Source organism: Castor canadensis, chromosome X (genome assembly GCF_047511655.1).
Source record: "Castor canadensis chromosome X, mCasCan1.hap1v2, whole genome shotgun sequence".
In the NCBI taxonomy this organism is placed as follows: domain Eukaryota; kingdom Metazoa; phylum Chordata; class Mammalia; order Rodentia; family Castoridae; genus Castor; species Castor canadensis.
Window position 1 is genome coordinate 108619 of NC_133405.1, and position 22291 is coordinate 130909.

The window sequence follows — 22291 nt, forward strand, 5'->3', positions numbered from 1 at the left end:
AAGTTAACTTGACTCCACAGTCTCCACTAAATCCCTTTTTAAAGTTTTTAAGCATACACTCCAAGGGGGTGGCCTTACTTTGATTTCCACTCATTTCCTCCCACTACCAGACTTCAAGCAGACATGGAGGGGTAGGGGTTTTAGAAGAGAGGTAAGGGATCCTCTTCTCCAACACACAGGGAGGAAGAGTATGCACCCCTTATTGGTGACCCAGATGTGGTTGCCTGACCAGGAACTGTACCTACACAGGGTCCTCACTTGCTTTTTAGCCAGGCTATGTCTCAGACTCACACTCATACACACACTTCTGCCCCACTCTTTTAATTTGAGAGACATGATTTCACCCTGGATAGGGCTACTCAGGTGTCTCTGGGAGGTGATTAGGCTTCCCTTCTGCCTTCCAAAGGCAGGTCTATTATTTGAACCCAGGTTCTTACCAGTCTGATGGACAGGGCTCCCAATTGGTTCTCAAGCTTTCTCTGGGTTCCTTTGTGCCACCAAGACTCGCTCCCCAGTGCTCTTGGAGAAGCAACTCCCTCCACTGGACCAATAGGTCCACTGGCACCTGGCAGGAATGGCTGTCCTGACAAGTTGGGGATACTGAGTCCCAGTGACAAGGAGGTAAAAGACACCGTCTCTGAATCCCGGATGAGCCCCCAGAAATGTTACAGTATATTCAAGCAGGGAAACGAGACACCAAGACTTTTCAGGAAGCAATATTTATTGGCATGCCAGCATCGGCTCTGTGGATTCACATCCAAAGCTTGAGCCCTGAGAACAAAGGGGCCTTGCCTTATGTAGCCTTGCAAACAGGTTACAGAAATGAGAAGCAAAGTTTAACCCATATATGGTTGCTTGTAATTTCATTGGTGACTTCATCCTCAGTGCTATGTGACCATTTTCACTTTCAGGTTCTTTAAGTTTCAGTTTCCTTCCATGTCTTCCCCTCCTCCCCACTACAGTAGAGCAGTTGCCTAGCATTCAGGAGGCCCTGGGTTCAATCCCTATTACCATAAAACATTAAATAAAAATGGATTGAAGACCTGAAAATGTGAAACTACTAGAAGAAACTATAAGGAAAATTGTTTAGGACATTGGCGCTGGACAAAGTTTCTTTGGATATGCCTCCAAAAGCACAGAAAACAAATGCAAAAGTTGATGAATGAGATTACATCAAACCAAAAAGCTTCTTTATAGCAAAGGAGGTAATCATCACAATGAAGAGGCAACTTACAGAAGTAGAGAATATATGTAAGCCATTCATTTGACAAAGGATTAGTATCCAGAATATGTATGGGGTCACCTCAAAGTCTTATTGTACTGAAAGTCAACTAGTTAATTTATTAACCATTTGCCAACATTCCTTTCCAGATTGAATATATAAATCTCTGTTCCTCTGAGACTCTTAAGCTATTTTATTTCCTGCTGGTTCTCTCATAAGTAAATAACATCATTTGAGAATTGTGTTTCATAACAAAAAATCCAATAATAAATGAGACAAATGAATTGAATTGTTATCAAAAGAAGTACAAATGGCCAATAAATACATGTAAGGATATTCAACATCAGCTATCAGGGAAATGTAAAATTGGAACTATATTTATTATCTAGATTTCAGATGTAAAAAAAACTATATTGAGATTCCATCTCATCCCAGTCAGAGTGGCTTTCATGTATCATGAAGATGACAAACAACAACAAATGGTGGTGAGGATATGGGTGAAAAAGAATCTTTATACACTTTGGTAGGACTATAAAATTGTGTAGGCACTATGAAAAACAGTATGGAGGTTCCTTTCAAAAAAACAAAACTAGAGCTGCTATATGATTCTGCTATGCCACTCTTATCTGAAGAAGTATAAATTGACATATAATAGAGATGAGATACCTGCACACCATGTTTATCACAGTACTATTCACAATACCCAAGCTGTGGAATCAGCCTAGGTGCCCAACAACCAATCAATGGATAAAGAAAATGTGGTATGTATACACAATGGAGTTTTATTCAGCCATAAAGAAGAACAAAATCATGTCATTTGCAGGAAAATAGATGGAACGGGAGATCATAATGGTAAGCAAAATAATCCAGACTCAAAAAACAAATATTGCATGTTATCTAAGAAGCTAATGTGAAGTGAGGCTATGATAATTCTGAGCTATATTAATATGTATGGAGTTGTGTAACCACATACTTGTCACAAATGTCCGTCTTGTTATATACTGTAGTTTGCAGTAACATACTTTATCTTTAATCTTTTTTTGGTTTTGGTGGTACTGGGGTTTGAACTTAGGACCTTGCACCTGCTAGGCAGGCGCTCTACTATTTGAGCCACTCTACCAGCACATATTTTATCTTTAAATCTGTAAAAAAAGAAGAACCTTTGGTTTATGAATTTCAGGGCATAGTACTAAGAACACCTGTTCTTTAAAATCATAGATCTTAAACAACCTTACTTTTTTTTCATTAATTTTATATTAATGAAAATGAAATGATCTGAGCTGTTTAGAGAAGCTACAATTCCACCACCCAGATCGGGTGCAATCTCTTGGATCAGAAGTCTTACAGTAAACAAGGCACATGAAAGTAAACATTTATCTTGACTCCATGTGGTTTTCAAAGACAGTGATTTGGGCCAGTTGTATGCCCAGACCTGATGTTAACTCTTTATTGCTCATTACATAGTGAAAACACTACTTAATTTAAATTTTATGTAAACTCCACTCTTTGACAAAAGCCTGTATTAATAACTATGTTTTCCTTTTTTTTGAAGCTATCTTTGTTTGTTTCTCCTTTGAAGGAGCAAGAGTAATTTTAGCTTTTGTTTCCAGATTTGAATGACTTGAGAGTACTTTAACAAGTGATATATTTATGAATCTCAATACATGTAGTACATTTTAAACTCTATAGAAAGCTTTCTGATCATCTTCTAAGGGCTAAGTACCTTATCATCTCATGGACACAAGTAAGATCAACCAAATTTCTTAGTTTTCTTCTTATGTCTATGATCCAATTGACTTTGCAGCTTTGCTATGTATTTGCTTCTGATCTTGTTTTATCAAATAAATACTTGCTCACTTATCAATAATATAATCTGGTTGCAAAGGCCATTAGTATCATCTCAGACTATGAGGTGACCATATTTCTAGGTGTTGAATGCTGTTCTATGACTAGTTCATCTTTATCTCTTTAATGATTTTTCTTGGTGATACTAGGGTTTGAACTTAGGGCCCTGCACTTGCTAGGCAATCACTGTACCACTTGAGTCACAACTCTACCCATCTTTAATGATTTTTAAAAATCATTATTTTTGAATTTGCCTCTCTGAAATGCTCACTTTCTGACTTTATTATTCATATCAGAAATAGACTCATCTATGTATTAAAGTAACAAAATGTAAAATTATGATGATTCAGATGGCATTGTTTCTAAAAGGCAGTTCAAAATTGTGGCTCTACTTATGTCATTTGTAACTTCACACATATGTTTAGCTTATGTGTTCTAGGAACTCAAAAAAAGTGCAAAGCAAAGTGCAAAAGATCTTGACACTTTCCATGTTGTTCAAGATTGCAGTTGTTTGCTATAGGAATAAAGAAGATGAAGTAAAAATATGAGGATCTATAAAATACACAGTGGATAGATTGCTTGTGGCAAATTAGAAACAGAAAATACTGAATTGTTTTACACAAGTGACTTGGATAAGGGAAACATTTTCCATATTATTTCCAAAATTCTTTCTAATATCATAGAAAGTGAAATTTGATAACAAATGAACTTTTTCTCCTGAAAGAGCTGTCTTAACTCTTCTGTTTAGCGACACTTGCATAGGTATTTTCAATTTCTTTATCTTCAGGGCATGTGTGGGCAAATTCTTCACGGGCATAGGCATTGAGGAGGTAGCGCCACACTCCTGAGAATTCTGCTGGAATGTCAAAGTCACGGTATTTCTTGGCAGCAACCTAGGATTTTTGGGGAAAAAAGAGGAAAATTAAGTTGGTAGTAAAGGCATCAGTAATGTAGAAATGCATATCAAAGGCCAAGAGAAATGAAAGCCAAAATAAACTAAAAAAATCTTGGATTAAAAATTTTAATGTTCTGTCTATAAATACAGAAAAATCTCCATTTTTGCAATCATGTTTATATTGATGCTTTATGTTTAATTATGAATGTGTGTATAGGAGGGGAGCAAAGAAATGGAGCACATAACATTCCCACTAGAAGGAGTTTACTTAGGGTCCTTAATTATGTCTTCTTTCTTTATGTACTCTGTCTGGTATAGAGAATAAGTTCTGTTCAATGAATATTTTTTAAATTAATGATTAAATAGTTGTCATTATATTAATATTTTACATTGTCCATCACATGCTGTGATCTATTTAGCACAGCTTGTTATAAGCATTTTATACGTTCTAATTTATTGAATGAAGGGGATGTTCTTATTAATTAATTAATTATTGCTGATACTGGGGTTTGAACTCAGGGTTTTGTGCTTGCTAGGGAGGTGTTCTACCACTTGAAGCATGCCTCCAGCCCTTTTTGCTCTAGTTATTTTGAACATAGGGTTTTGCTTTTTGCCCAGGCCAGCCTGGACTATGTCCTATTTTATATTTCTTGCATAGCTGGGATGACAGGGGCACACCACAATAACCAGCTTTTTTTCTGTTGAGATGGAGTCTTACAAACTTTTCTGTTGGGCTGGCTTGCAACTGCAATCCTCCCAGTCTCAGCCTCCCATGTGGCTTGGGATGACAGGTGGCATGACTGCACCCAACTATTGGTTGAGATGTGATCACACAAACTTTTTGCCCAGGCTGACCTCAAACCATGATCCTTCTGGTCTCAGCCTCCCAAGTGGATAGGATTATAGGTGTAAGCCACTAGCACCTGGCTTTTATTCTTATTTTGTTGAGAAGACAGTGTAAAAAGAAAGAAACAAGAAGTTTTAATCCTTCCCAGATAAAATCATTATGGATCCTTTCCCTGAGGAAGAGAAACAGTACGCACAACAATGATGACAAAGCTATCATGTATCAGTCTTATACTGGAAAGTCACTGTGCTTCCGACAAACCCCTCCCATGCCATGAAACTTACTTTAATAATGTTCAGTTTAGGTAACAAGCTGCAGTCTGCCAGTGTTAGTTGATCCCCATCCAAGAACAGTCTTCTGGAAACTGTAAGTTCTTCAGCACTGTCTGTATCAATTTCATCCAGAAGTGGGGTATTTAGATAGTCATCCAGACGCTTAAATTCTCTGAGCAGAGATTTTTCAAAATCTGATACAATGAAGTCAGAACATTAGATATAAATGTATTGTCTTTATAAGTAAATATGTTCTTAATATACTTTTCACAGTTTAGACATTTCTGCCTATACACATTACCTAAACTGGCTCTTCAACACCTAAACAATTTACAATGTTCAACTATCCATTGATGAGACAGAGTCACATGGACTTTTCTTGGGTAGGTGCATTGGTAGGAGAGAAAAAAAAAAGAAAGGGGAAAGGGAAACAGTTCTCATGACTCAGAGGATAGTAAAGGTATTCAACAATGTTTGTGGGATATTGTAGGTGCTACAATTTAAGGAAATGTAAAGGTACACAGTTCTTTAACTTGTTCACACCTAGCATATTGATTTTGTAGTTGAGCTATACTGATGATTGGTATATTGAATCTTGGGTTTGAAATCCAATAATACCTAATGCAAGGGAATTTCAGGGGACAGAACAGAACATGAGAGGAAGAGAAGGTGATCTCTAACATGCACTATATATTCAAGAAAATTCTATTTTAGCATTGAGAACGTGAGAATGAGCAAGTAAGTGAGAAAATAGAGATTTAAAAAAGAAATCTTACTCTTATTTGCCTCTTTTTGTGTATTCTTAATGTATGCAGAAAACTTGGCAAAGAGGTTACAGCCCACATCAAAGGACTCCTTGTACTTAGGACTCAGGTGAGGATACCTTAAAAAAATGAGTGAACTATCATTCACACATATTAACACAGAGCCAGGTGTACTAGCTTGCACTGTACAGAGAATGAAAATATTGGAAAACTGTGCTGGAAACTGAAGATATTCAGAAATCTCTCAGTAAGAATATATTTTTCCCCAAACTCTGAATACTTTAATTGCTAAAGTTCACTGGGAAATTATTTTCTTGAATTCAAAGTTCATTTACCTGTATCAACAATGTTTTAAAATGGTGCTTAGGCTCCCATACTTGCTTGTAAAAGCATGGCACAAGACATGGTAGCAATACCATCAATTTTCAAAGATAAGTAGTAGAGCAACAATTCAGTAACCCAAGACTTCAGTCATACAGCTGCAAGAAATTGAATTCTGCCAAAAGTTAGATGAATATGGAAGAAGACTCTGGGCCCCAGATGAGAACCATATCCCTAATCAATACCTTGATTTCAGTTTTGTGAGGCCCTGAGCAGGGGGGTATAGCAGAACATGCCCAGACTTCTGACCAATGAAAACTATGAAATAATAACAAATGAGTATTGTTTTAAGATGCCAAATTTATTGAACAGCAAAATAAAATGAATACAGCTCAAACTAAATACTACCTTGGGTGAGTATATATGCATACTATATGTATATATTTGTCATTCAAGTATAGACAGTGCAGTTCTGGCTTTTGGCTATACTGCTTAAAATGTATTTCTTGGACTCTAGTCCTTGTGTTGGGTATGTTCTAACCTCATTTCTATCAGTGGTGTTTAAGCCCAGTCCTGATCAGTCCTCATGAGTTATATGGTGTTAGTACCCTGCCCCTTCACTCCCATCACACTGTGAGTTCTTTCTCTATTTCAAGACCACAGAGAGTTTACTTTCATTTTTTAAAATATACTATGCATTAAAAATCATTTGAAGTGCCATATCTATCATCATTATGTATATGAAGTTGAAAGAGAAGGTTTACCATGTGTTTTATTTGACATGTAAGCCCAGAATTGCCAAAGCACTTTTAAATTAGTAAGAATCCTCAATCTGCAATAAACAGACCAACAGAAAAGATCATCATAAGTATAATATGTCTTGTAAAGTGTTGTACCTTGGAGGAGCCAGTGTCTGCTCTAGAAACTCTTCAATTTTAATGAAGTCTGTTTTCAACTCCTTGTTATACACCAGAAAGGGAGGATTGGCACCTGGGGCTAAGTCCTTCAGTTCTTCAGGCTTTCTAAGATTATTGAAAATAAGTAGAGTTAGTCACATAATATACAAACACCAACATTATACTAAGTGTATGCCCTAGAATTTAACATGTCCTGATTTCTCTTACCTGGTCATGTCAACAGTAGTTACATTAAATTTAACTCCTTTAAGCCAGAGGATCATGAAAAGGCGTTGGCAAAATGGACAGTTTCCAATACTCTCCCCATCACTTCCAGCCTATTAAGATAGAGAAAGGCCTCAGTTCACTCATTTATTTTTTTCAATAAGCATATATTGAGTGCCTACTGGGAAATGAACTAGTTCTTGGAAAAAAGTTGGAGGTCCTTACATCATAAAGATTCTTCAATCTATGGGCTGAGAAAAATAATGAATCAAATAATCTAATTATGTAGAAAATCAAAAGTGGTTTCATACTTGCAAAGCAGGTACTCTACCACTTGAGCCACACACCTAGTCCATTTTCTTCTGGTTATTTTAGAGAGAGGCTCTCGTGAACGATTTTCCCTGGCTGGCCTTGAACCACAATCCTCCCAATCTCAGCCTCTGGAGTAGCTAGGATTACAGGTGTGAGCCACTGCTGCCTGGTTTATGGTTTCATTTTTGCATTAGTTTCATCTATTTGAATCTATTCTGGTGCAAGAAGTGGATTGGGACGTCTCCTCTAGTATTTTATTTTTTAAAACAATAGTTAATAGTTGTTTGAAACCATTAACTAAAACAAGTCATCTTTTTCCTACTGATTGAAAACAGCAATGCATTTTTCTGTTTTGAAATTTTATATATAATGAATTAATATGTGGACCTTTCATTCTTCATACACTCATTCATTCACTTATTAAATATTCATTGCATAAACAATAGTGTTTACCATATACCAGTCTATCTCTGTCTCTGTATCTCTCTCACACACACACCAATTAACTCTGTTATTAGCAGAGATAAATTATTTGAAGGGAGGTAGTGCATTTCATAAGTATGTGACAAAACCTTAGAGAAATCTATGTGAAATTTATTAGGGATGATTTTTCCTGAGAAATTGGAATTTCAACTGAGTTCAAAGGTGGAGTAAAAGTAACCTTGGAGAATGGGTAGGAAAAGAGTATTTTAAACAGAGGAAATAAAATGTACAAAGACCTTTCAGTAGACTTGCACTTAGGACATATAAGAAACTGAAGGAAGGCAACAGGTTGGCAGACATAGCTACACGAAAAACCTTAAACCCAGTGTGGGGATTTGGTACAACAGTGACTTCTTCTGCATAACTAAGACTAGGTTTGGAGAAGAAAGATATTTTTTGCTCCCTGTATCTCAGAGAGCCAGATTGAGGTCCCATCTTGAGAGTGGGGCTTACTGTTTGAGACTAAGCTACTCTGGGGACTTGAAAACAAGGAGCAATTGCAACTCAGGGAGTCTTTGGATACCCTGTCACAGTGTTTGCATGGGAGATGGCTAAAAGAGTTGATTGTGAAGAGAGAAAAAGACTGACATGGGCACACTGAGAAATTTAAGCAGCATCAGGAAGCTGTGCTGTGAAAGGTGAAGTAGTCACCGGCCCCTCCCTCTCTAGTGAGGAGCAAGTTTCATTACCTGAAGATCATTGCAGAAATAGAGCACTGAGCTTGTGGCTGGTGGAAGCTCAGCTTCTGGGAGCTGACTGCCAGTTGCAGGTATTTACTGCCAGATAGAATTGGGAGTTCTGATCACGTTCCTGAGAATCATGTGATTTCCACAGCCCCCTCCATCCCACAGGGTGGAGAACTATTGGGTCTGAAAGCACTGAGCCAGGCCTCCAGAAGATTCCTGCCCATTGTAGGTGTTTGCTGCTAGGTCCTGTAAACCACAGTATTTCTCCAGGGTGGTGAACTTCTGCATGTGGTGTGAAAGCACTGAAACAGACAGGCAGAGCATCTAAGTCCCTGAGTTCTCTACTAGCAGCAAAGAACTCAGTGCTCTGTTTGCCTCTCCTCTATCTGACACATTTGGGGAACATCCTTAGGCTTGGACACTTGCTGGACCTGGGGGCACAATCTGGGGGTGGGGGGTGGATCAAGTGGGAACTTACCTGATCCACAAGCTGCAAAGTTTCTTGTGCCCATAGAGGTTCCCAGTAAACAAAGAAGAGAAGCTTTAGTGTAAGCAGTACAGAAGTGGACGACTGACCCTAGACTGATTCTGCCTTTAAAAACATATAACACTAATCTGTACACTAGGAACTACAGGACACCCTAGCCAGTTTTTCTTTATCTGAATGGTGCTGGAGTTGGGTTCAGAGGCCTGAGAATGAGGGCAAATGTTTGGCTACACAGCTACACCTCCAGTCCTGTGGTAAGAAACTGCACCTCAACCCTGTCACTGTACAGTCCTGCCTGAATATTGAGAATACTTGAACTGAAAGACTATGAATGATTAAAACTGAATTGGCCTCAGATACACAAATTCCAATGCAGAAACATATGAAATATGAAAAAACAAGGCAACATGAGTCCTCCAAGTACAGCAACTCCACAAGAATATACTCTAATGGAAATAAAGCAGATAAAATTGCAAAGAATTCAAAAGAATGATTGTAAGAATGATCAGTGAATGTAAAGAGGAAATGTATAACTGGACACTGGTGGCTAATGCCTGTAATCTTAGCTACTTGGGAGGCTGAGATTAGGAGGATTGTGGTTTGAGGCCAGCTCAGGCAAATAGTTCATGAGACCCTATTTCCAAAATAACCAGAGGAAAATGGACTGGGTTAAGTGGTAGAGCACCTGCTTTGCAAGTGCAAAGCTCTGAGTTCAAACTCTAGTCCCTTCAAAAAAGAGGAAATTATAAACATTGGAATAAACTCAAAAGAATACAAATAAGCAGCTAAATAAAATAAGGAAAACAATAAACAATGCAGGATATAGAAAAGGAATTCAATAAAGTTATAGAAATTCTGAAAAAATTAAATTCAAATTCTAGAAAAGAAAAGCTCAATAAGTCAAATGAAAAACTCGATTGAATGATTAGCCAATAGACTGAATCAAGTTGAAGATAAAATAACAGCCATTGAAAAAAGGTAGGTGAATTAGAGCATTCAGATAAAGAAGAAAAAAGTAGAAAATATGAACAGAACACACAAGATCTTTGGGACACCATTGAAAAGACCAAAACAAAGCCAGGCTTAGTGGCTGGCACCTGTAATCTTAGCTACTTGGGAGATAGGATGGGGAGGATCATAGTTTGAGGTCAGCCTGGGCAAAAATTTCACAAGACTTCCACCACAACTAATAAAAAACTGGGCATAGTGGCATGCTTTTGTCATCTCAGCCATGTATGAAGTGTAAATAGGAGGATTGCAGTCTAGGCCTGCCTGGGCATAAATGTAAGATCCTATTTGAAAAATAACTAAAGCAAAAAGGGCTAGGGGCATGGTTCAAGTGGTGGAATGTCTACTTATCAACCACTAAAAAGAAAAGGCCAAACCAATGAATTGTGGACATAGAAGGAGAGAAGGTGCAAGCTAATGGCATAGAAAATATATTCAATAAAATAATAGTAAAAAATTTCCCAAATCTTGAAAAGAGACAGTTGTCCAGGTATAGGAGGCTTTTGTGAAACCAGACAAGACCAGAAAAGAACCTCTTCATGTCATACTATAATTAATACATTTAGTACGCAGAAAAATGAAAGAATATTGAATGCTGTTAGAGAGAAGCACCAAGTCACATATGAAAGTAAACCCATCAGATTAACAGATTTCTCAACAGAAACTCTAAAAGCAAGTAGGGCATGGAATGGTGTATTCCATGTCCCCAAAACATAACTTTCAACATAGCTTACTGTACCCAAAAGAACTATCTTTCATAATTGAAAGAAAAATAAAAACCTTCTATGATAAATAAGAACTAAAGTAATTCATGATCACCAATCTAGCAGTGCAGAATATACTTAAAGGAATCCTACATACAAAAGAGAATGATAAACATAGCCAGGAGAATATGGGAGAAAGTAAATCTCACTACATGAGTATACAAGCAAATTAGGATTAGGAAAGTATCAAACATTACAAAAACAGCAAAATGTCAGGAATTAATACATACCTTTCAATAATAACTATAAATGTCAATGGTCTCCAATAGAATGATATAGACCAAAGGATAAAAACAAGACCCAACCATTTGTTGCCTAAAAGAAGTGCACCTCACTGAAAAAGAGAAATGAAGGAATGGAAAAAGATATTCCAAGTAAATGGAACCTGAAATAAGCAGGAGTGGCTATATTCATCTCTGAAAAAGAAGACTTCAAAATCAAATTAGTCAGAATAGACAAAGAAGGTCACATTATTGATAAAAGGGAACAATCCATCAAGAAGATATCACAATTGTAAACATATACACACCAAATTTTGGCACACACAATTTCATAGAATGAACACTACTGGACATAAAGGCACAGATATATCCCCAACATAACAAAACAGGTGGCTTAACACTCCACTCAAGCCAAAAGATGAGAAAACAATTAATAAAGAAACTTTTAAATCAAACAGCACTATAGCTCAAATGGACTTAAGAATATTCTACCCAATAGATAGAATACACATTATTCTCAGCAACTCACAGAACTTTCTCTAAAATATATCATAATTTAGGACATGAAGCAAGTATTAAAAATATAAGAAAATTCTAAGAATGAACCAAACCCAAAAACAACAGATGGGAAAAAATAATAAAGATCAGGGTAGAAATTAATGAAATGGATACAAAAAGAATAATACAAAGAATCAATAAAACAAAGACTTGGTTCTTTGGAAAGATAAACAAGATAAACAAGCCCCTAGCAAAACTAACACAAATAAAGAGGGAAAAGATGCTAATTAATATAATTAGAGGTAAAAAGGAGGATTATCACAACAAATATCAATGAAATTCAGAGAATCATTAAGGAATATGTCAAAAATGTATATCAAAAAGACAGGAAAATCTAGAAGAAATGGATAAATTTCTAATGACTATGACCTACCAAAATTGAACCAAGAGGTTATAAATCACTTAAATATACTTATAATGAGCAGTAAGATTAAAGAAGTAATAAGTGTCCCCAAAAAGAAAGCTCAAGACCAGAAGTCACTACTGAATTCTACCAGACCCTCCAAGAAGAAGTAACATTAACATTCCTCAAACTAATCCATAAACTAGAAGGGGAAGGAATGCTACCAAACTCATTCTAGGAAGCCAGTATTAGCCTTATACCAAAGGTGAATAAAGACACAACAAAAGAGAACTATGGACCAATATATTTGGTGAACATAGATGCAAATATTCCCAATAAGATGCTTGCAAAGAAAATTCATCAATATATTAAAAAATCATACATGATGTTCAAGTTGGTTTCATTCCAGGGATGCAAGGATGTTTCAATATACACAAATCAATAAATGTATTATTATACATAAACAGAATAAAGTACAAAATAATATGATCATCTCAATAGATGTGGACAAAGTCTTTGACAAAATTCAACATCACTTCATGGTAAAAGCCCTAAAGAAACTATTAATACAGGAATGTACCTCAACATAATTAAAGCTATATATGACAAACCTATAGCCAACATCATACTAAATGGGAAAAAAGTGAAACCATTTCCTCCAAATTCAGGCATGAGTCAAGGGTGTCCACTCTCACCACTCTTATTCAATATAGTGCTTGAATTTTAAACCAAAGCAATAAGGCAAGGAAAAAGAAATAGAATACAAATAAGAAAGGAAAACAAATTATCCTTGTCTTCTAATGATATGATTCTATACTTAAAGAAGCTAAAGACTCCACCAAAAGACTCTTAGATCTGATAAACACTTTCACTCAAGTAGCAGGATACAAAACCAACACACAAAAATCAGTAGCTTTTCTATGTATCAATAATGAGAAGGCTGAGAAAGAAATCAGGGAAACAATCTCATTCACAACAGCCAATAAAATAAAATACCTAGGAGTAAACTAAACCAAGGAGGCGAAAGACCTCTGCAATGAAAACCATGAAGCTCTGAATAAAGAAATTGAAGAAGAAACTCACTAGAAGATGGAAAGATCTCCCATGTTCATGGATCAGCAGAATTAATATTGTGTAAATGGCTATACTACCAAGAGCAAGCTACAGATTCAATGTAATCCCCATAAAATTCCAATGTTATTATTCACAGAGATAAGAAAAATCAGTCCTAAAATTCATATAGAAGCATAAAAGACCTCAAATAACAAAATCAATCCTGAGTAAAAAGAACAATGCTGGAGGTATCACAAGATTTCAAATTATATTACAGAGCCATAGTAACAAAACCAGCTTGACACTGGCACGAAAAAAAATATATAGACCAATAGAATACATGAGAATCCCAGTTATAATTCCACCCAGCCAAAACCATCTGCTTTTTGATAAAGGTACCTAAAATATATGTTGGAGAAAAGACAGCCTCTTCAAAAAATGATGTTGGGAGAATTGGATATCCACATGCAGAGGACTGAAACTAGATCTCTATCTCACCCTGTGCAAAAAATCAATTCAAATAGATCAAAGATTTTTTTTAGATGCAGATAATGTAATTGAGAGGTTGGCTGCAGAATGTGTAGGTCAGGGAAAAGGGAAGTAAGTCAAGGAAGACAGAAAAGTCAGCATGAGTTAATGTATGGATTGCATCCAAATGGAAATGTTGGGAGATAATGCAGAACACACCTCAGAATTGTCCCAGTCTATGAAGGGAAATTTGAGACATTTATTAACTGACTCCTGTTTTTCTTTAGATGATTTAGCCCAGAGGTATTAAGACATAAAATGTTGAAATTAGTAGAGGAAAACATATGAAGATACAGGCATAGACAATGATTCTCTGAAAGGACTCCAATAGGTCAGGAAATAAAAGCAAGAATTGACAGGAGAGATTGCATCAAATTAAATTTTTTTGTACATCAAAGGAAACAATTTCCAGAATGAAGGGATAGTCTAGAAAATGGGAGGAAATCTTTACCAGCTATTCATTGAACAAAGGATTAGTATCTAGAATATATATGAATAGCTCTAAAACTTAAACCCCAAAAGAAAAAGCAATCATTACGTTGTTTGCAAGATGGAACTGGAGAATTTCATATTAAGTGAAGTAAACAAGGCTCAAAAAGTCAAAGATCACGTTTTCCTCATATGTGGAAGATAGATCTATAAGATAAATGTATAGATAGATATGTATATGATCATATACATATGACAAGTAGGAATCAGCCTACTTGTCCATCAACACATGAATGGATAAAGAAAATGTTGTATGTATACACTACAGAATATTATTCAGCCATAAGAATGAAATTATGTCATTTTCAGGAAACTGAATGGAACTGGAGATCATCATGTTAAGCAAAATATGCCAGACTCAGAAAGACAAATACTATGTGTTTCATCTCATATGTGGAAGCTAGATCTGAAGAAAAATGGACATGAACATAAATGGGGGATGACTTGGGGTGAAACTAGTGGGAGGTGGGAGAGAAAAAAGAGAGGGCAAGGCAGGGAGAATATAATTGAAGTGTATTTTAAGCACGTATGAAAAGGTCACAATAATTTTGTGACCTAAAATAATTTTGTACATTGTAAGAAATGTACAAAACAAAGTTCAGGGATAAAGAGCAATAGAGGGGTGAGTATGACCAAAGTATATGTTATGCATGCATGGAAATATCATAAAGAACCCCCACATTGTATAATTAATGTGCTAATAAAATGTGAAGATGGGATTATTAAGAAAATGAAAACCATTTTTATTCAAAATATATAAAATATGAATAAAAACTTTTATGATTAAAAAATAAACTACCTAACTTTAAAAATGGGCAAGAGATTTGAACACTTTGTATATAAAAAGGATATATAGATGATAAATAAGGATGCAAAAAGATCTTCAACATCATTAGTCAGCAGGGAAACAGAAATTAAAATCATGCTGAAATACCACTGTAAATACATTAGAATAACTGAAATGGAAAAGACTGACTATATGAAGTGTTAACAGGGATGTTGAGCAACAGGAATTCTAAGTCACTGATATCTGAAATGTGAAATGGTATGGCCACTTTATAAAAGTTTGTCAGGGATGAAGGAGTGGCTCAAGAGTTAGAGCACCTGCCTAGCAAGTATAAAGCCCTGAGCCCAAACTTCATTATCACCAAAACAATTTTTCAAAGTTAAACATGTACCTAGCATATGACCCAGAAATTCCAATCCTAGTTATTAACTGAAGAGAAGTGAAAACATAGGGACACAGAAAGAGTTGTATTTGAATATTTACAGCAACTTTATTTAAAATATTTGGAAATGGCTCAAATGTCTTTCAATGGGTTAATGAGTAAACAAATTATGGAACAACTGTATAATGGAGCACTTCAGCAATAAAAAGGAATGAGCTATTGATGCAGAAAACAACATGGGCTAATCTCAAAATAATTATGCTGAGTGAAATAAGCCAGGCAAATAAATATATACTATATAAACCCAGCTACAGAAAATGCAAGCCAATCTATCCTGACAGCAGATTATGATTGCCTGTTGGGGGGTAGGGATTGTGGGGTAGAGTGGGGAAGGTTGACTACCATGAAACACAAGGGAACTTTCTGAGGTGATGGAAATAATCTATATTTTCATTGCATTAGTAGTTACATGTGTATGCATTTGTATATATCTTTGTCAAAAATCATTGAAATGTACATTCAAAATGGATGCACTTTATTTTGTGTAGATTATATCTTGATTAACATAAAAATAGAAAATCTCAAAAAGCAGAGCTCTCCAAAACAGAGATAAATGAAAATATGCAGGGATTGCAGACAATACAATGACAAAGGTAAAGGTATGATCATGGGAAAGAGGTACCTGAGAGATGAAGCATAAGATACCTAGAGGAGAGGAAGTCAAGGATCTGAGATATCAGAGTATTGGAAAAGTTATCTGTGCAGACATTAAAATCAGTAAGAATTATGATAGGACTAATACTGGAAACAGTGGTAATGATTCTCAAGAAATAAGGGAGAGTCACCTGGAGTTTAGAAGACTATGATAATAAGGAAAGATCATGGGCAATTAGTTTGCTGTTGTAAGACTCAACCTAGGCATTTCTCTGGTCAAAGGAAATAGAACAATCTGAAAACAGCAATGAGCAGCAAGAATGCCTAAAGGATACATACCCCAAACTCCAAGCTCAATGAAGAACAAGGGAGAGAGGGTTACAGCTGATGTAGTGTCATCATGAGAGAGCTAGGTTGTTAAGATGCTTACAAATTGAATTTTAACTCCTTTTCTTTACTCCATACACAAATATTCTCTTTCTTTAAAGCTTCTTTTTTGTGAATGGCACTGTAACCTACTATGGGATGAATTGTGTTCTCATCCCCAAATCCATATGTTGAAGTCCTAACCCCTAATGTAATGGCATTTGGACATGGGGCACTTGGAAGATGATTAGAGTTAGATGAGGTCCTGAGGGCATAGACCTCAAGGTGGGATGAACGTCTTTATAAGAAGAGATGCCAAAAAGCTTGCTTTTTCTCTTATTTCTCTACCAAGTGAGGATGCAAAAGAAAAGGTGGCCATCTATAACTAGGAAAAGAGCCCTCACCAGAACCTGACCATGTTGGCACCTTGATCTTGGACATCTGACCTCTAGAACTGTGAGAAATAAGTTTATGTTGTTTAAGCCACTCACTGTGTGCTATTTTGTTATAGCAGCCCGTTGCCATCCACTCAATTGCCCATGTTGCTTCTACTTTATCTCCTACAATGAATCCAACACTAATTCTTATCAATTTTACCTACTAAGTATCTTCCAAGTATGTTCAGTTCTCTCCTTTGCCATGGCCATTCATTGTTTATTCATTCATTCAATGTTTATTTGATGCTTAGTATTTGTCAGGCACTAGGTACTAGCTACTCAAGTCCAAGCTATTAGGATTTCTTATCTCTTAGACCCAGTTTTTAAAATTCTCTTTGGTCTCAGTCACTTAACTACTAGTCTGTAGCCTGTAGAAGGAAATAAATGGCACTTCATCTTACAGCTTTTCTGATCTGTTATTTGTAGCAATGTTAAGGATCCAAGATCTGACCTTAACCTCATTTTTTTGGCAAATTTTCTTTTCCTTGATAGTGGGTGGAGGAAATCGTGTTTTTTGTTATTCTTTCCTGATGTCAGAGAGTGAATAGGTATGGGAAGAGACAACCAACCTTGGCAACTGTATTTCTTTTGTAACAGAAGTCAGACTAAGAATGGAGTCAGACCTGGGTTTAGCAAATGGAAACATGATTAATGATGGGAAGCAGGAAGGAAGAATGAAGCCAGATAATAGACATAGCAGGAAGGGTGGATCACCTTTGGCAAAAAGGAGACTCAAAACACTGACGTGCAGGGAAAATGCATGGAAGCTTTACAGGAAAACTCATGCTTTTTCTGTTTATGTTATGCTGATTTGAAGTGTCATCACATAATATTTTAGGCTATAAATTCCCTAGCCTAATTGACAAATTACTTACCTCTTAAGTATCTTCAGCTGACAGACAGGATGCGATTATTCACAAAACAACCTTTTTCTCTTTGTGTTTGTGATTTAAGTTTCTAAATTTGAATAGCCAACCTTTATTGAGTAAGGTTTACTATGTTACCAACTCCTGTAATTTACATACTTGTTTCACTTAATTCTCACAATGAGAATGACCCTGAGAGGTGGGCTCTGTTATTACTCTTGTTTTACAGATGAGGAAAGTGAGGATCAGAAAGACTGGCTTGGTCAAGTACACTCAACTAGTGAATGTTGATAACATACTCTTTTTACTCCAGAACCCACACTCTTGGATATTGCTTTCTCCAATCTAATAGTTTTTATGGATTTTTAAATTAATCAGTCTTTATTATAGTCATAAGATAGTTTGAAATTGGCCTGAACATTCGTAGAAGAGTATAATCTCTTTCCTCTTTTTGGGGCAGTTCTGAGGTTTGAACACAGTGTCTCACGCTTGCTAGGCAGGCATTCTACCACTTCAGCCACTCCACCAGCCCTTTTTTGTGTTGAGTATTTTCAAGATAGGGTCTCACAAACTATTTGCCTGGGCTGGCCTCAAACTGTGATTCTCCTGATCTCAGCCTCCTGAGCAGCTAGGATTACAGGTGTGAGCACTGGTGTCTGGGTCTTTCCTCTTTTTACACACATTTTTTACAAAGGTTTTTGGCAAAAGTATTGCATTCAGAATTTTGTTTCAAATGTTCGATTTCATGATTTTATGTAGAAATCTAATATAATCTAATTTCTAGAGTACTTGATATAGAATTCAAAAATTACCAATGAGCAACAAACCAATAAGATCAGCCCTGCATTTAGAGAAAGTAAGTGTCTATTATAAAACCTTTTTTCCTTAGTTCTTGGATATAAATCTTGCCGAAGTCATTCAGAGCTGGAAGGTAATGTTTTCACTGACTACATGGCACACACAGGTACTATGACATAAATTTTTAATTGTGACAGTGATTCCATTAATATTATGGAGAAGAAGTTGTGGTAGAGTTTAAGAACCACAGCCAGAGTTAGCTGGGCTGAAAATCATAGATTCATTTAATCTTTATCATTGGCAAAGAGCAATACTTTTCAAACTTACTCATTAGCATTTTTACTGCTCTAAACTCTATGTCCTCTCTCAATTTGTAGAGATCTGTGGAACACATGTTAAAGCAAAACAAAAGAAAACAAAAAGCTGGACTAGATGTAACTCAAGGTTTTTTTCAGAAAAAAATATCATTAGATAAACTTTCACCTAAAGTATTCCATCTGATGAAATTCTTGGAATTTACTAAAAAGCTCACCCAGTTGAAAACAATTGAATAAGATTAGACATACCTATTCTAAAGGACTGAAATTTTAACTCTTCCAATTACTAGTTGTGTGACCTTGGACAAAGTTACTTACCTGCCCTTTGTTTTAGTTTCTGTGTCCATAAAATGGGGTATTAATAAACTGTCTAATATATTGCCTGCCATATAGTAAGTAGTCAATAGGTTAATTTAAATGGAACGTCATTATTTAACATTTACTCATCCAATGTGTGATTTTGTAACATCTCTTGTCCAGATTACCACCAAAATATGGGAAGTCTATGGAAGATAAACACACAGATCAATGCCAATATCTTACTTAGGAAGTCAGGCTGAACTGAATGAACAGTTTAGACAAAAGGAATATTTAGGTACCTGATGAAGAAGCATTAGTACTTGTTTGGAATTGGTAGATGTCAAAGGCTATTTAGAAAATTAAGTCATATATATATCTTAATTGAGCATTCCTATGTTTTGTTACAATCCAAAGATAGGAGAAATAGCTCTTATGTCCCATGGTTGAGCAAACACTTATTTGGATTACCTTGTTATGCAAGAATTCAAGGGCTGCTCTGTTATAATTTTGAAAACACAGTTAGATGATATCCTAGAGATATACATGTGACCAGTTGTTAAGTAATCTAAAATAGTTGTAAAAAGTATTATTTTGGCCAATAGGTATTTAACTTAACATTTGATAAGCATACCTTATTTTATGTCTTTGTAAACCATCAAGAGGCTATATCGTTTCATAAATTAGTTACTAAAACTTTAATCTTAATATACTTATCTAAAAATTATGAAAATATTACAATATTGTACTAACTTAAATTTTTTAATGATGTAATAATAACTACTGCTATCACTACTACTAATAGTAACTTGTCTCCTAAGCTGATGCTTGGATAAGTGAGATAATATATGTAAAGTGTCTAGAAGGGTTTATGAAAAGGGCCAGGAATCATATAAGACTTGCCTATTGCTGTCATTGTTGTTTTGTTATTATTATTATTATTATTATTATCATTCTTTGCATGAATACTTACAACAGTCAATGAAAATACATGAAAAAAACTAAACGGTTAATGTAAGCAGGGATTTGGGACACTAATTTCTACTTGGAATAACCCATACACTCTTTTTAATGCTGAGCTAATTTGGAGACTGAGGGGTTTTCCGAAGTGATTTTCTAAAAAAATTAAGACATTAAAAAAACTTCCAAGGCAGACCAAAAAGAGGAAGCACAACATTCTAAAATGCCTCCTTCTCACATAACAGACACAGACTCCTGGCTCTTTCCTCCCACAGCATCCATGTGACACTACTGTGATGTTTGTCTATTGTGGGAAATTTTAGAAACTTCTGTTTGAGTTATGTGAAAATAGGGTTCTTAAGCAAAAACTGCCAAGAATTAAGACTTTCAAGATAATTTTTTTCTAGGCTCCTTCATTATTTACATGGAGAAACAAAGGTCTGGATGGAGAGAGGGAATTTTCCAAGGTTACATAGAAATCCACTGAAAATTTACTTGCTTTGACTACCACCCAGTGTACTGCTCTTTCCATCATATCACCCTTCCTTTTTCAGATGAGACCTATTTTTCTGTTGTCATTATAAGAGCAGCCACATAGTCAGGCATTCTTTTAGGACTCAGAGTAGGAAAATAATTTCAAGTTTCTTTCCTTTTTCTAGCCTAAATGAAGAGACGTTTTAAGAAGCTGAGGTTCAGTGCCAAGAAACTATACATTCTGACTGCTATTATTACAGCTGGAAAACTTACCTTCACAAAAAGCTCAATTTCAGGGTCTGCTTGAGTGCTGGGCCTCAGGCTTGCCATCTTTCTGTTTTTACTGCCAGTTGTCAGTCACTGTCTCTTGCAGAGTCCACAATATTCGTGGACTTTTCTTCCAGTTTTATTCAAAGACCCAAGGAATGTTGATGCTTTTAAGAGAAGAGTTTAGTTTGTAGTAGACTGAGTCAGCTAGAGGGCCAGTCTCTCCTCTTAAGAGATGGTATGCAGAAAATTCTAGATGCTTAAGAGCAGCTCTTGAATTTGTTTTCTTTCTTCCTCTTGACCTAGCATGAATTGAGGAGGAGCTGAAAGGGTGGGTGTAAACTGGCTGGTTAGAAGGGTGGGGGTGTTTCCAGAGAAGCCTCAATGCCATGAGTCAGCATAGGAGAAACACATACACATAAAGAGAAACATGCAGTGTTGGCTTCAATATATCAAGCTGACCAGATGTTCTCTAGAGCCTCCTTTTGAGTGCCTGGCTCCATGCCCAGAAAAGGGACTTTTATTGCTGTTTCTGTAATCTGACAGCTCTTCCAGGAAAAGGCCCAGAAATGATTTTGAATTTTATCATCAAAAAGGATGTTTATCCAGTGACACTGTCTAAAGCAGGGTTAAAACTTGTACTTCATTAAACATCTCCACTCCTAATTCTATTGCTCACACAGCCGGATTTCTGGTTTGGTTTGCAAATTTCACCTCTCTATAACCTGGGAATGTTCACTAAAGTGGTAGAGTCCCTGGATTTCTTTAGTGTGTTCCTCCTAGTTCTTTATTTCTTGGAAGTACAGACTGAGACAAGTCGCTTCCTTGTTTTGATGTCTGTATCAGGAACCACAAGTAGTTCTGTATTTTTGCTTGTCAACTCTGGGAATGGCAGTAAAGTATCCAAACTGATCTCTCAATGTCTATGATGTTTCTGACAGCTGTGTTTTCTGCCTGCCAGAGCTGGGGGGTGAGGACCCTGGATTAATAAGGTTCCTTGCTGGGAAGAGTCTCTTTCTGCTTGGAGCCAAACTGAACATAGATCCCACCAGTTGGGCAACCAGTTGGGCAACACTGTGACCTTCTTTCTATGACACCAAACATCCCCCATGCTCAAATGGGCTGTACATGAACCTGCCCTTGCTCCATTTATAAGATAAGAGACTCTTGGGAAAAGCCAGCCTGTGCCATACCTGCAGGTTCTAGGCAGAGTGACTGATAATGAAGGGGATGTTCTGAGTGAGGGAAGGATCTAATGATTTCTCAAATTGGAGTTGTGCTGGACATCTGTTGAACTAACATTGAGGGTGAGCTTAAGACGGACTGGCTGTTTGGCAGGACATGGTGACTGCTTTGTTAGCCATGTTTTTACTTTATTCATTTAGGTTTACCCTATTCATCATATTCTGTTGATTCACTCCAAAGACATTCAGTGACTGCCTACTCTGTCATGATGCTAATCCACTC

General features: G+C 36.3%; 1 protein-coding gene across 1 annotated transcript; it reads right to left on the reverse strand.

The window, feature by feature from the left end:
• Nucleotides 1-703: 703 nt before the first annotated feature.
• Clic2 (chloride intracellular channel 2) lies at nt 704-21236 on the reverse strand. The gene is made up of 6 exons (XM_020184379.2): nt 20831-21236; nt 7291-7400; nt 7063-7188; nt 5858-5964; nt 5094-5275; nt 704-3960 (listed from the first exon to the last, which is right to left on the reverse strand). Exons 1-6 carry the CDS (start codon nt 20885-20887, stop codon nt 3799-3801), a joined length of 744 nt encoding a protein of 247 aa, XP_020039968.1. The 5' UTR covers nt 20888-21236; the 3' UTR covers nt 704-3798.
• Nucleotides 21237-22291: the final 1055 nt, after the last annotated feature.